Source organism: Sander vitreus, chromosome 6, assembly GCF_031162955.1.
Source record: "Sander vitreus isolate 19-12246 chromosome 6, sanVit1, whole genome shotgun sequence".
NCBI lineage: Eukaryota > Metazoa > Chordata > Actinopteri > Perciformes > Percidae > Sander > Sander vitreus.
The window spans coordinates 11688284-11703657 of NC_135860.1; the positions used below are offsets into that span (position 1 = coordinate 11688284).

Genomic DNA, 15374 nt, shown 5'->3' on the forward strand with positions numbered 1-15374 from the left:
ACCTGCATCAAGGGGATTTTAAGATTTGGCCTGGAGAGTGATACCGTTTTAGTTCCAATGCGAGTAAAAATGAAATATGTCTGTCAAGTAGAGTCCATCTCTCCGTATCGCATAATGCCGCAATCTAATAACGCACGTGTAACACTTAAACATCAGTGGACAAAATGTACTATAAACGATACAATACTTAAGTTACATTTGTAAGAATGCAACAGTGTATTGACGATCCACTGAAACGAGTGTGATCGAAGGCAAGGTTCCTCCTCCCTTTGGTCTAATTACCTCCGATGCCCTCTCTCCCTGTTTGTTTACATTACTCCAGCAGCTTGGTCTTGAAGGGGTTATCAAGGCCTCTAGCCCATCCACGGCCTGGATTTTAACATCCGCCCGGAAACTACGCAGTCTTTCTGGGCCATGTCAAGCCTTGTTCTGCGCTACAATACAGCTGCATACAGATGGGCTTGGCAGCTATTAAGAAGCAAAGCCCCCGACTGAAACCGCTAAAGGGCTGCTGTAAGAGGGTTTTCTTCGATCAGGCAAAGCAAGACTGCAACAAGCAAATTGGGGCGATCAAAGCTAAGGTGATTAGTTTAACTTGGAAGAGCTGCGAAAGAGACTGCTTGTTGTCCAAGTGTCCATTGTTTACTTACACACCTTCAATACTTTCTGATTCATATAATAAACCAACAGAGACGCCAATTTAGCTGCCTCTCGTAACAACCGGAGCCTCAAGTGCACCGCTCCAAATTGGACCAACCTCTCGGGAACGCCCCTGGTCGTGCACACGCCGCACAGACAGAGGCAAAAGAAACGCAATTGTTCTCATGTCTCAACTACGAATGCGTATTAACAGGTACTGGCTGTCAAAATAATCCAGCGAGCACGGTTTGACATGTGCATTACACCAAATACTAACTAACTTGTTTTTCCTATAACCTGCTCTCAGAATTGTACTATGCACCTGTTTTAACCTGACAGTTCAGTTAACACCTGCCAATATCCGAAATCGCCTATAAAAGGATAGCGACCAACTTCGGTTTATCCTTGTTTACTAGGCATTAGCAGATGTCGTTGACTGTAAATCTGGTGCATTCATCCATCACCCAGTGCTTACAAGCCCACTATCCATCAGTTTGATTATCAAGAAAGCTACCAAACACTATCGTCTCTACTCCAAGCTCTCAACTGGTCTCTTTATAGTCTCTAATCGACCAGCCCATATCCTACCTGGCCAATCTGGCCACAGACCTGACGTTAGCTAGCAACTGATGAGTCTACAACACAGCGATAAAAGCGACCACGGTGAGGACTCCTGACTCCAGTCGGCGAGGACAAAAAATGGGGATGAATCGCAGTTATTTCCCTCCACAAAGCAGCAAACGAATGGCTGGTAGAAGATGCCCGAATACTGGACCTGAACCCGACGGGGGGGGCTTTACAAAAAACGATACAGCAACGTTAGGTTAAATCCTTTGGTGAGATTCGTCCGTCTGCAGCAGGTTAGCTAGCCACTTCGTAGGGACGACATCGGTGCGCACACCGTTCAGTTCAGTTAATACTTGATGTCACGAGTGTTGTTTTGGTCCAGAAAAGTCCTTGTATATCATCTCCACAGCTCCCAGCCCGAGTTTACTCCCTTATTTTTGTCTCGTTTCCCTCCCTCCCTCTCTCTCTCTCTCTCTCTCTCTCTCGCAAAAGCTTTGGTCCTTTCTTTCTTTCCCTCCCTCTTCCTCTTGTTGTAAGCTAGGCTGCTTGTCCCCCCCCCCCCGCACTCGCCCCCTCCTCTTCCCGTCCTGTCAACCTCGCCCAGCCTTGTCCCGCCCTCCTCAGCGTATTCCAATTGTTTATTGGCCAATGCAGCCACCTGTCAGCTGCCCGCCGCGAACCCTGATTGGTCGGAGTGTGCACTGGAATGCCAGTCATATGCAAATTTCACTCGGCTTTATGACCAACTGCTCCTCTAGCCACATTAACTGCACTTATCTTAAATATACAGCAATAAATAAATAAACATCATATAGTTTTATTGTGTCTATATAGAAACACTAGCTGGCGTTCAAGTGATTGATCAACAATTTGTATTTTTATGTTTCTTTCAGAAAGCCCACCCCACGGTCATGTCATTGGTGCAGATGGAGTCGTAGTAAACCTTGACGGATGCGTGAAACCACCAATCAAAAGACGACACTCAAGATGTAGGCCAACCAATGGTCTAACAGAAGTTAGACAAGATCCCTCCCTCTTACAATGCTTCAAAACCCTTATAGACCATCCGTTGCAGGAAGGCGCTAGTGAGCTGTCTATTTTCCATGCTGCTTTTGGTCTTTTTATGCAATCTGCACGGGGGTGGATGTTGATGAGGGCTCTGGGGGGTCAAGATGACCATGCAAATCCACGCCCATTACACCTATATGAGTATGCATGCAGGGTCATTCGGTGCGCTATTTTTTTTTTTCTAAAGGTGTTCCATGTCAACATAAATGCTGACTGATGTATTATAAATCAGCAATATTCACTTTTGAGATGGATTATAAACCCTTTCTCTGGTAATGCTACTTTGCTTTTAGGAATGCAGCTAACAGTGGAAAGGCAAGTGATTATTAGTCATTTTCCACCATAAAAAGCCCTTTTAAATCCCCAAACATTTTTTCCATCTCTCCGTCATTCAAATGTGCCTCCTCCAGACAGAATTTCAAATGTTCTGATGCAACAATCAACGGGACAGAGGGAGAAAGAAAGAGAAGAAGAGAATTGAAAACAGGAGAGTAGGGGTGGTTAGATAGAGAGAAAAAATGGGTGGAGAGGACCAGAGGGTAAAAATAGACTGGAGTCATTTTCAGCAGAAGAGGCAGGGAGGGAGACATGGAGGAGGAGGGTGGGTGGGTGGAGAGAAAACAACTTGTGAAAACAGAACTTCTCTTAAAAGGAGGAAGGGCGTGGGGGGCCAGAGATGGGAGAGGCAAAGGGAGACAAAGGGAAATCATTTAAAGATACCTAAATTACCTATTATTTAGATATAACACAGCTATGGCAGAAAGGAAGAAGACTTGTATGCATGATATAGTTTTCCGTCATGCTGTATGAGTCAAGAAGCCATGCTTAGCTCATCTATCCATAAGATAAATTAAAAACTGGGAGGAACTTAATTACCACTACCAGTCAGACAGCCCATCAGGAGCTCAGTAACTGACCAATAAGTTTGTGAGAGCCACTTGAAGCTGCATTCCTCAGTAGTAAAAAAAGTTAACCCTCTCAGTCCTGGGTTTTACTTCTCCAATAAAAAATAAAAAAAACACTGAGAAATCTAAACTTGGATCTGTGCCACTGTACATGACAAGATAAATAATTTTCTAACATCTTAAACAAAAAGGAGCATATTTGCAGTGTACCTAGGCTCCTTCTGCTGTATCTTGTCAGGCCATTAGCATCAGTAAAGCATCTTGTGTCATGTAAAAATATGGGGAGCCTTTCTGTACTTCTTTTAAGACTGGGGGTTTCCAGACAGGGCTAACTAATAGGCATTAGAAGAGACACACAGATACAAAGAATAAGAGATTAAGGCTTATCAACTGCACCAAGCTTTTAACAAGTCAACCCAGTGAACACAATGTGCTAAACAGAAGGGAGTTGGACAGCTTGACTGTGTAAGTGAAAGGAAAAAAAGAGGGTGAAAGAGGGCACGGTGGAGATGAGGGATTACTGTGGCTGCTCAGTGGTTACAACCCTGGGCAAACATTACAAGCCCTTGTGAACTTCATCTGAAATTATTATTATTATACAATTATTCAGAGCAGAGTTATCAGGTTTTTCCTTTAGCCTGGTTTGAATACACCTAAATTCTACAAAATACTGCAAAAACATTTGTGTAAAAGTCACACTTTTGTCACTTTAGAGAACAGCTATTTAAGCACAAAAATATGTAAATTAAGAAAATCTGTTGACTGCATGCATGTAAAGCTGCACAGAGAAGGTGAGGTAGATGTGAGATGAGAGAGAATTCAAGGACATAGTCATATATAAAAGAGATAAGCGGTGAAGACCGACAAGAGTAAGCTAGAAGGCGTGAAAAAAACAGTAGAAGAGAAATCCCCCCTCAGCTGAGCTTTACTATCTCTGCCTGCTGGCATGCTGGCAGTGCAATATCTGTGTAGGTGTTCAGCGGCATTCATTGGCTGTCTCCTCTTACAGACATCATGCTTTTAATGTGCGTATGTATGCATGTCTCTACCTCCCAATTACATTTGTCAAACGCCACGTGACCTCTCACAAGAAACTTTTCCTCCTCCTCTTTACCTACGCTGGCACAATGCAGGCGGAGCACTGCCTTTGCTCACCCTCCCATCCCAGCTCTCTCATCCCTTAATTCATCTTCCACCCCTGTGCTCTGTCTCTCTCCCTCCCACAACCCACCATTTTGCTCCGTCCAATTATAACTCAATCCACCAGTCCTTTGCAGTTACCATGGCAACAGCTATGTTGGGCACAGGACCCTGTGTCGCTCGTGGTCACCAATCTGCCACTGACCATCACCATCTTTTGCATCAAAATAAAGTTAACCAATTATTTTTTACATGGCTTATGGACACCCAGCCTGGACTCGAGCATGTCTTAGTTCTAGCTTCAGTTAAACTCTAAAAAACCTGCATTCTACTCCTTATTTAGTTCAATGTTGCAAAGGTAAGACTGTACTGCTGAGTATTGAGAAGAATACAACGATAATTACTGGGAATTGAATAGGCTCATCACCCACAAAACACACTTTCCACTCTGTGGCTACACATGCAGATTCACTGTGTCTCTCTTCCCAACAGTGAATTAGCATTGGGGAAAATACATGTCAGGCAAACTTTAGACCAGTGTTTGACGACCCAGATCCCTCCATCCACTGTGTGAATGAACTTGTAATGTATGTGTTTGGCCATCTGGGGGCACTACTAGCCTGCAGATAAATGGCCAACAGACGGGCAGCAGCAAAAAACCAGTGCAGACTGTGGAGCTAGAGATGCAAGGAGAGGAGAGGAGAGTGGGATGAAGGAGAGAAAAGACATTCCTGAGCTAAATAAAAAAATCTTCTCATTCCAAACTTTGGGATGTGAGGAACACATGAAAACTGTGATCTCCTGAGAACAATGAATGTGGGTTCAACTGAGATCCTGAAGAAGCAAATCTGAATATCAGTCTAACTTTACTTGCATGCAGTAAATGTCTTGTAGCCACCTCAGACTTAGGAGTCCCACTGCATCAATGCATTTTGAGAATCTCCCCAAAGTATGCTTTGTCCAATAGGAAAAAGGATTATCGTTGCACATGACGTTTGTGGTAAGTCTTGAGGGCTTCATATGTGCTTTGGTGCCAGTCTAGATGGCTGTGTGATCCAGATGTGGTTGTTGCCATGGCCAGGGAGGATATGCAGGGCTTTAAGAGTTACGTAAAGCAGAGGCGGGAGGGAGTGGGGATGTTATTCCCGGGTATCCGTATCCGGGTAGACCAGGATGAAGAGAGCAAAGTGAAGAGGAGGGGAAGCGAAAACACTGCAATGCGATGGAGCAAAGGGTTAAAACAAATTGTATGTAAAAGTGTCATAATTTCTTAGAAAAAATAAATAAAATAAGACTGGGGAAAGCGAGGAGGCAGAGAAAAATATGTACCCAAGTGCAAAATAACAGCACGAAAAAGTGTATTTATGTCTACGTAAGTGTGACATGTTTTCTCAGTGTTTCACAAACTGCATATGCATGTGTGAGCAACACAGAGATAGAGAATTATGCACACTTAATAATATACTATGGTTATATTGTAATTTTACTTTCAATCATTTGTAACTGTGGGATATTGACATGAGTAATTTTGAAACATCTCATGTATGTGAGATGCCGAGCAGTTTCAGTAGTGGTCATACAGAGAAAGATGGTGTTTCTGTTAAAACATGGATTTGGATACACTCATTCAAGACCTTTACAGCAACAAAGTCCTCTAGGTCCTCTCTATAAAAAAGGACACCATGCACACTTTCCTGACTGAATTCAGAGCTAGATTGATGGAAGTTGCCACTCAAAAATGCTACAAAAGTAAAATAGTATCTAAATAAATGCTTATAATAAAGGTTGTAATTTTCCAAATAAAAGAAAACAGTAGTAGGACTGGAAATGGCTGTTGTAAATATAAAGGATATTTGACCTGGAACACTTTACTCGCTGCTTAAATAATTAGTGGAAACCTTCTGATTATTCAGCTTCGTTTCTGTTGAATAAAACACCCAAAGCCGAACTAAAGAGGCGCCACATATGTGTTGATGTGTCTCTCATTGGAAAGTGCGACACACACACACACACACACACACACACACACACACACACACACACACACACACACACACACACACACACACACACACACAGCTATTTCTATTTGTGAATATTCTGTGTTATGTACAGGCTACATCACTGTGATGTTTGCTTTGTTGCCATGGCAACAGACGTTTGGCGCTAACACATCATATCCGGTGCTCAATGATTGACGCTTGGTTACTCTGTCTCACACACACACACACACACACACACACACACACACACACACACACACATTATATGCGACACACACGTGACACTATAAAAAAATGGTCTCATCCTTCATCTTGTCGCTTACACTTTTCTGCCTGTTCCCATAATAGTTTTGATAATACAGGAAGTTACGGGGACAATTGAAAAGATGTTTAATTTACGTAGGGTGTCTTAGGTGGGAAAGTACATACACAAAAAAACACATACGAGCTTTGTCTAAGAAGTGTGTGACAGTGTCAGTTGAGGAGCTGCTTGAGGAGCAGAGGATTGATCCCATCTGGGTGAATTAACAAAAACACAGAATATAAATGAATATGTGCAGGATTATAATGTAATGTATCACACAGACATAGACAAGAGAGGAAGAACTCACAGACTACTTATCTCTGAATTGTAAAAAATTTATTAATCTGATGCCTCCGTCTTACGTAGTGTTAGAACTATATTGGTTTACTGAAATATAGTCCTTTTATTAACTGACAGATACTTCACAGTGGTTTTATTCACTCCTGATGAAATCAAAGTTCCTACCTGACCACAGGAATATACCAAACATTTAGTTTGCACATTGTTATTCATTCATCTAATTGTTCTGTTTAATTAAAAGGCCTGATGTACTGTATTGAGTTTTACCTATCCCTGAGTAGGTGTAATTTGTTTTGTTTTGTTAAACAATTCCATATGACTCCAGAAAAAATTGCCAAGATTTTTATAATATATTTTGACACAATTTGGAAAACACTAAATTAACCTTTAAAAGAAAATGTACTGTTTATCTTTTGCTCATATTTCACAAGCTGTTAAGACACTAACACCTACACAAACTTGCAAACACAAATATAGCATGTGTGATTGCATGCACGCACGCACGCACACACACACACACACACACACACACGCACACACACACACACACACACACACACACACACACACACAGGTGTGCGGTGTTTCCTACTTTCCCTGTTATTTCACACTCTCCTACGACCATATGCAAAAGCTCACACACCCTTTCTAACTCTACAGAAAACACCCACATGTGCTTCTTGCTTAAAGATCTTCAAAATAAAAATGCACACGCACACAGGCAAGCGTGCACACACTCACGTAAAGAGATGCGATTCATTCATTCAGCGTTCCTTTCAGCTGCAAAAAAAAGGGGATCTGAGGAGGGACCGTACACTCAAAATGACAGCGTTCCTTTTCCTGTCAACTTCTCTGTCACACTCGTGAATGTCCACACAGTGATAAGTATACAGTACACACCAAGGGCAAAAGGCTCTGGTGAAGTGAATTACACCAACTAATAATATATGTCCCTATATAACAAAACTGAGAAGTAGGCTCTTTTTTTCAGCTTATAATGAATAATGTTCACACACTCACACACACACACACACACACACACACACACACACACACACACACACACAGTACAGCATTTTCCCACACAGAAGCTTGAGAAATAAATTCTTCACACACCCACACAATACACTGAAACGTTCAACATATATCACACACACACACACACACACACACACACACACACACACACACACACACACACACGACACACACGGCCAAGAACGCTGCCCACACCTTATTTCACTATAGTGTTACATGAGTCACTAATAAACAAACACATGAACATACACACAGTAAGAGTCAGCGGAAATAGTTTGTAGTGAGTTAGGAGATAATAGTGGCTAGGGTCAGGAAGTCACACACACACACACACACACACACACACACACACACACACACACACACACACACTTAATCGGGTGGTCAGACTTTTTTTTAAAGAAATAAACATTTGTACAATTTGTACAACTGTAAGGTGCTGTTAAATCCTCTTTTCCTACATCTACGTCTTTATTCATCTACGCTGTCATCCTCTTGGAGGCATTCCTCATTCTCTTTCTGATTTAATCCTCTTTTTTTTCTCTCTTTCTCTCTCTAAAAAACTAAATCAAAAACAAGTTGATGGAAACTGGCCTACATACATGTCGCACACACGTTCCAAACCTCACGTTTGCTTTAAATGTTAATGTCTTGTGTAGCACTGATTTAGAGCAGGGAACAACTACACTCCTCCATTATTTTATTTTGCTTCAGATTCCTATCGAACTTCCTTGTTCCTTTCTATTATAAATCCATGCTGTTGCATTGTGTCTTGTCTATATAGTGTATGATTGCTACAACTCAGCCATGAAGTTTCTGTCTATAATGACTCATGAGGACTATAAGAGGGACTCTCCAATATCAACAAAGCTAATCCTGTATAACGTAGAGTCCAATTCCAACAGAAAAACATCCATGCCTGTGCATACATTTTCTCTTTTGCACTTTTCTCTTTCTCTCACACAGACACAGTAATAATAACACATAAATAATTTTGCATCCAGCTAGTGTGTCCCTTTTCCATTTGTATTTAAAATCCAAAACAACAACAATTGTATTGTTACTTTGATAGTTTTATCTTTGTAATAACTGTTTGGCTCTTAAATATGATATGTGATGTAAAATAGTCCTTTTCCAAAAATCATCAGACAAACCAAGCTCCCTTTCTCCGAGTTACCGGGATGGACGGCATGGATTATTCTTAACTCAAGTGCTGACACTCAGCAGTGATTCCAACAAGCCTAGTCCTGACCTGGTGAATGACAGGTGCCTGTATCAGGGCTTACATGGGACTCACAAGACCAGTTAAGCATTTAGTTTAGTTTTACCAGCAGACATGAGGATGGTGGACAGACGACTAGAGGAAGCCATATGGGACAACAGCATGTTGGCTATCTGGAGCTTCTTTCACTGGGCATCAGCACACACAGGTCGTGGCATGTTAATGTGAATCGAAGCCTCTATTACACTGTAGGTGTTATCAAACAAGTTATGTTAAATAAAAAAAAAAAACATTATTCAAAAAATATATAGGAGAAAAACAAATAACTAAGCAAGGTCCTTGCTATTTACATTGTATTTAAAAGGAAAATGTCCTTTTAAAATGAAAGCATGTGTGTGTGTGTGTGTGTGTGTGTGTGTGTGTGTGTGTGCAAAACAAAAAGAGAAACTCGTAAAGCTACATTTACACATAATTTGCCCCTAGTCTTCTTCCTATTTTAACATGTATGCCACTTGCAGTAGCTTCAGCTGAATTCACATTAATAAACAGATTTTTCCCCCCCAGTTTCTCATCTGGACGTATCTGCACTGCCACTGCATGTCTCTGTGGAGTCTCAGTTTTTGAGTACAAGAATCTCTAGTTATATTCTAATCTCTAGAATCTCTCTGGTTTACCTGCTAGTTCAAGACCTGTTAACAGCTTCTCCTCAGTCCATTCTGAGTTGACACTGTGCATATTAGTAGTTGACACTACAGAGACACACAGCTACCAAAATATATCCTTTAAAAAGGTGTGATACATTTCTTATAATTGAATTTAGTGAATATACTCTAAGGAAGGCACATTTAATTGTAAATATAAAACAAAAACATGAATTAATTATGCAGAGAAAAAAAAACCTAACTCCCCTACCTCTTTATGCTACACAACTGGGGATGTTGCAGAAAATATTCCCCACGAGGCTGTTAGGGTCCAAAAATTGGGGTTCATAAAAAATTAATTTCCATCATTTTTAATTTGTATGTACAGACCTGAAATTTTGTGTCATGTAGGAATAATTTGACTTGAATGATAATTTAAATATTAAAAAAAAAAACAGTGTAACGAATATATAATAAAGGAAAGTATACTGTATAAGAATTGTGTGTAATTATTTTTCACTTTGAAATAAGGAAACCATAGCCTATAATACATTTTTCAACACATTATCCCTAATTAATGTTCTATTCTAATCTATATTATTTTCTCATCAACAATATATATTTCAGGAGTTTTGCTTTGTTATATTCTTTTGGAACAGAGACATATTTATAATGTGATTGGAATATGTCTAAAGGTGCACAGAATACAGCATTAAATATGCTTATTCCACATATCTCCTGTTTTCTAACTGCAGCCCAATTCCCTAATTGCGACAAAAATCTCCATAGCCTCCAAAGGTTTCTCCTCGTTCCTTCAAAGTCACTGACTTTGCACACAAAATACACCCACACGTATGAAGCAATTCTCACCTGTGCCAGGACGTCCCATGATGATGTCCTTTCGTGGGACAGGGTGAAGGCTTTCAGCTGGGAGGATCAGGGGCAGCAGAGCGGTGGGAGAAGGGTGACAGGGAACTGGCTGCTGGACCTCACCCCCAAACCCTGTCCCCCTGTTCTCCTCTCGTTCCACAGAGCTGTCAGTGCTACTTGGAGCGGGAGCTGTGACTGTTGTGCTGACGGTAACTGACAGGGCCTGCAGGGGGGTGGCAGGGGTGTCAGTGGTGGGCAGGGTGGAGGGTGTCGGGGACACAAGCACCAGAGTTTGGGCTGGGCTCCGCAAAAGGACGGTGCCATTTGGTACTGTGGCTGCAGCAGCGTTAATGGGGACGGGAATCTGGAGGCCTGAAATTGGCTGAGGGGTGAGGGGTGTTAGGCCGATGTCTGTAGATGAGGTTTTAACTGTCCCTCCCTCATTTCCACCTCCTCCTCTTCCTAAGGGACACTCTGTAAATTTTGCCAGTGGGACTTCGGGATTTCTCACAATGACAGGGGAGTCCCGCAAGGCCTGTTGGGATACAGGGACCACACGACGAGGCCCTCCATCGGGAGTTAGAGGAGAAGGAGGAGTTGGAGACACCAGCAGAGGAGGAGGGGAGACAGCAGTGGAAGACGGTGACCTACTGGAGGAGGGGGTGGTCACTCCTCTGGGTCGGGAGAAAGTTGGTGTGTGTGTGCGGGAATGTGAAACTGATGTCTGGGGGGATAGCACCCTGAAAGAGTTAAGGTCCCCCTGCTCCAGCTCTGTCTTGGGTGTGTAATCATGGTGGTGTGAGGGGAGGGGTGGTGGAGGAGGTGCGTCGGGCTTTCGTTTGCTGGGGCTCATGGGGACTGTAAACATCAGGTTGCTGTGGAAGGAGGGCTGGATACCCGAAGTGTGTCTCTCCCTTTCCCCTCCTCCAGCTGGGGTTGTTACCTTACTGCCCCCTGTCCCGCTGGGCTGCCTGTGCCTTCGGTGTTGGAGGACTGGGGAAGCGGTAATTGGGGAGAAGTTGGCCGGCCTAAAGCCAAACAGTGGGGAGGGTGAGGGAGAGGGGGCAGGAGAGAAGGGCGACTGGTTAGAGATGGGAGAAAAGGAGGGGGTGACAGAGCGGGAGCTGCCTAATGACACAAGCATGGTGGCGGCCTCACACTCATCGAAGTCAAAGCGTGACGACAGGTCATGGGGGAGGAGGGAGGGGAGGACCAAGCGGGGTCTGGAGTTTCCTCTGCTACCGGTCTCACTGCTCTCTCTTGATGTGTCATCCCACTCAAACTCACTGCTTGCTCTTCCCCGCAGGTCAGGGGTGACTGTCCCTGAGCTGCTGCCTCCTCCTCCCCCCCCTCCCCCTGCTGTCTCCATCTCTTTGGTCCTCATGGACAAGTGTCTTGAGCAGTATCCTCGACGCTGAGACTCCTTCATACAGCCCTCCCTGGAGCACAGCCTCCGCCACTGCTTACCATTGAACTTCTTACGGATACCATTAGGGGTGCACACCACATCGCCCTTCTTGTATTTCTGCTGAGCCAATGAGAGGGGAGTCCTGGAGCGAGAGGAGGTAGAGGAGGACCCCCCACCAGAAGTGGGAGTAGGGGTCTGAGTGGGAGTGGTCTTTGATGGAGGTAGGTTTGGAGTGGTGTTGTTCATTTCAGACACCAGTAAGGCAGGGGAACGGGGTGGCTGAGGACTAGGTAGGGTGGAGAACTGTGGGGGTTCCAGACCCCGCACCAAGGAGAGGTGGGGGGAGGAGGGGGGGTAGCAACTGGACCTGGAGACGATGTTTATTTGCTGAGAGGTCCCAGCATTTGGCTTGGGATCAACAGTGAGGGTCATGTTAAAACAAGATACCTCAACGTCCTCTTCTGGAGTGTTTGGCTCTTTCTGTCTCTCTCTGTCAGAGTAGTTATCTCCGCAGCCATGAACTGTGCTGCCACCTACACTAGATGTCACGGTGGAGGAATGGGGTGGTGGATGTGCGTTTACATAGGGATGCCCACCTACAACCCCTTCATGTGAAAAACTATGGCCTAACCTTGCTCCCCCTCCCAGCACCCCCATCCCAATACTCAACTGGCACACTTCCCTCTCTACCTCCATCTCCTCCCTCCGCTCCCTCTCTTCTCTTTCCCTCTCCCACTCTCTTTCCTTTGCCCTCCCACCATCCAAATGTGGGACCTCCCAAGGAGGGGTGAGAAGCCTCAGACTTTGTCGGGACACCCACACAGTCCGAGCATTAGCTTTCCTTTTCTCTTTCTCTTCCCCCACCCCTCCATTGTCCAGAGTCTCTCTGTCTTCATTTAGAAGCACCTGGTAAGGAAATGACACACCGGGGTGGGGGTCCACCTGAGTGATAATCCCCTCTCTGTACAGCAGAGGACCCCCCTCCTCTCCACCAAAGGGCACGCACACTCGAGTCCTGACTGCCACCGGTGCCATGCCAGGTGGGGGGGCATCCAAAATAAACTCCACAGTGCTCTCAGCCCCTGATGACAATGTCATCACGGTTCCACCATGGAAAGGGTATTTAACAAGAGTCTCCTCTCCTTGGAGCTGGACTTCAACAGTACCTCCACTCACCCTACGCACCACCCCTGGTCTGAACACAGATAATAAAGGGCATGAGTTAATCTCCTTAACCCCTCTATTCCCTGTAGCCCTAACCCCACTCTCCATAGTTCTCTTTATCTGGCGAGCAAGAACTCTCTGGTTTTTCATGCCTTTAGCCAGAACTTCGGCTAGTCCCTCTGAAAGACTGGCCTCTTTATGGTGCAAGTTATGGAGAGGAGCTGGGTAGTTGGAGTTCTTTTGATGAAGGCTTTGTCCTGTTGCTTCCATCACGTCTAGGTCAGCGGAGTGCTCACTAGCTGTATCAGTGGATGAGGAGCGCACTGAGTAAGGGGCCCCCTCTGACTCATTTTCCCCAGCTTGGGAATCTGCTGTCCTGAGGGGTTTATCCTCCGTGGAAACAAAACAGTTTGCTTCTGTAGCTCTACTATCCACAGTTAAGACTGATGACTGATTACCTGAGCAATTATTACTTCTACTATTACTGCTATTGATAAAAGTATTATGGCTCCCAGCACTACTGTTAGTCATGTTGTTAATACCTTTTGTAGTGTTATTGTTAGTACTGATATTGATGCTAACATTAATGCTTTTATTAATACTATTACTAATATTGTTACTACTCTTGAAATTATTATTGGGCGTATTCACACTATCACTTATTTTGCTGTTAATATTGCAGTAACTGTTGTGTATGTGTGCAGGTCTGGAGGTAGGAATGGTAGTCAGGGCATTTGCGTTGTTAGCAAAGTGCTCATATGTATATTTTTTCTTGGGTACACGAGCCTTAAAGGTGGCTGTTTTCCTACTAGAGACTGAGCCTAAATTCGGGCTGTGACTGGTGGCCAGAGGGGGCGTGGCTGTGGAGAGTGACGTTGGAGAAGAGGTAGGAAATGCTACAGATTCAGTGGCCACAGCACTATTTCCATTTGTGCCCACTATCGTCTCCTTTTCTGTCTTTTCTTCTGCCTTCTTACCCTCCTTCTCAACTGACTCCACAGGTTTCCTCAGCTCAGTAGATTCCTCCATCGTGGGGGTATTGCTGTTTGTGATTGGTTCTTCATTAGAGCTGGCGAATGTGGGCAGGGTCTGTTTGTGTGTGGGAGTGTTGGGTGTATACTGTGTGGTTTTGACAAGTGTCTCCCTCTTGACTCTTTTGGGGTCTTTCTCCAGGAGGGGCTGTGAGCCCCCTCTCCTTCGCCCCCCTCTGCCTCTAGTTAATGGGGGAGAACGCCCTCTGTGTTTCTTTAATGGTCTCATCTCCTCTTCACTGTTCACAAAGTGCAGATTTTGTGGCGCTCCTCTTTTTTCTTTTACTTCGAAAGCACTCTTTTTTTGTCTTTCTGTGCTTTTCCTTCTCCCCTGTCCTTCTGTCTTCTGTATTGCAAGCTGGAAAGAAAGAGATAGATACAGAAGATAGGTGGTCATTTAATATCTTTATAATCAAATATTGCTGAGAATAAAAATTACGTCATACCTGGAAGTGTGCTACACTGCATTGGCTATCACATTGGCTCAAGATCTGACGTATGCTCTCATTTACCCTCCATGTCAGCCTGATCCACGAGAATGTGCATGCAAGAGTCTGTGTGTGCTTGTCTATAAGTGTCAGTTTGTACACTCCAAACATAAAATCTTAATTTCAACATTTGCTAACCAGCATTTTAAAACCAGACAGCAATGTTTAAAAAATGTGCTTTAAAAAAAATAAAGGACATGATTGCTTTTCTTATAAAAGTCACTATTCTTCTCTAGACCCATATTTAGCCTAATACTTAATAATTAATAAAAAGTGGATTTTGATATTATGTTATGATGAGTTATATATTTATTTCCCAGGTAATCCTGGGCAGAGATTGAGATTTAATATGATTAACCTTGTGTGACTATGATAACACTTAGTGGGATAGTTTACTCTTTTAAAATAAAGGGCCAGAAAAAAAGATTAAAAAAACGGGCCAAATACAATAGAAAGAAAAAAGGAATGAAAGAAACGTAAACATCCGAGGTCACTTGCTTCAATTTGTCTCTTACAGTACTCTAGTATCCAAGTGTGTGCCTTTAATGAGGCCTACATGTCTTTAATTTCAAATGTGCACACACAC

The 15374-nt window shown here is 43.6% G+C and overlaps 1 protein-coding gene across 3 annotated transcripts in view; it reads right to left on the reverse strand.

The window, feature by feature from the left end:
- The window catches only part of cicb (capicua transcriptional repressor b), a 36308-nt gene that overhangs the window by 15076 nt on the left and 5858 nt on the right, over window positions 1-15374 (reverse strand). For all 3 annotated transcript variants that reach the window (XM_078252533.1, XM_078252532.1, XM_078252531.1), the window contains one exon: window positions 10698-14658. In XM_078252533.1, coding sequence (XP_078108659.1) covers window positions 10698-14529 — 3832 coding nt within the window. In that variant the 5' untranslated portion in view covers window positions 14530-14658. The remainder of the gene's footprint in view (window positions 1-10697; window positions 14659-15374) is intronic.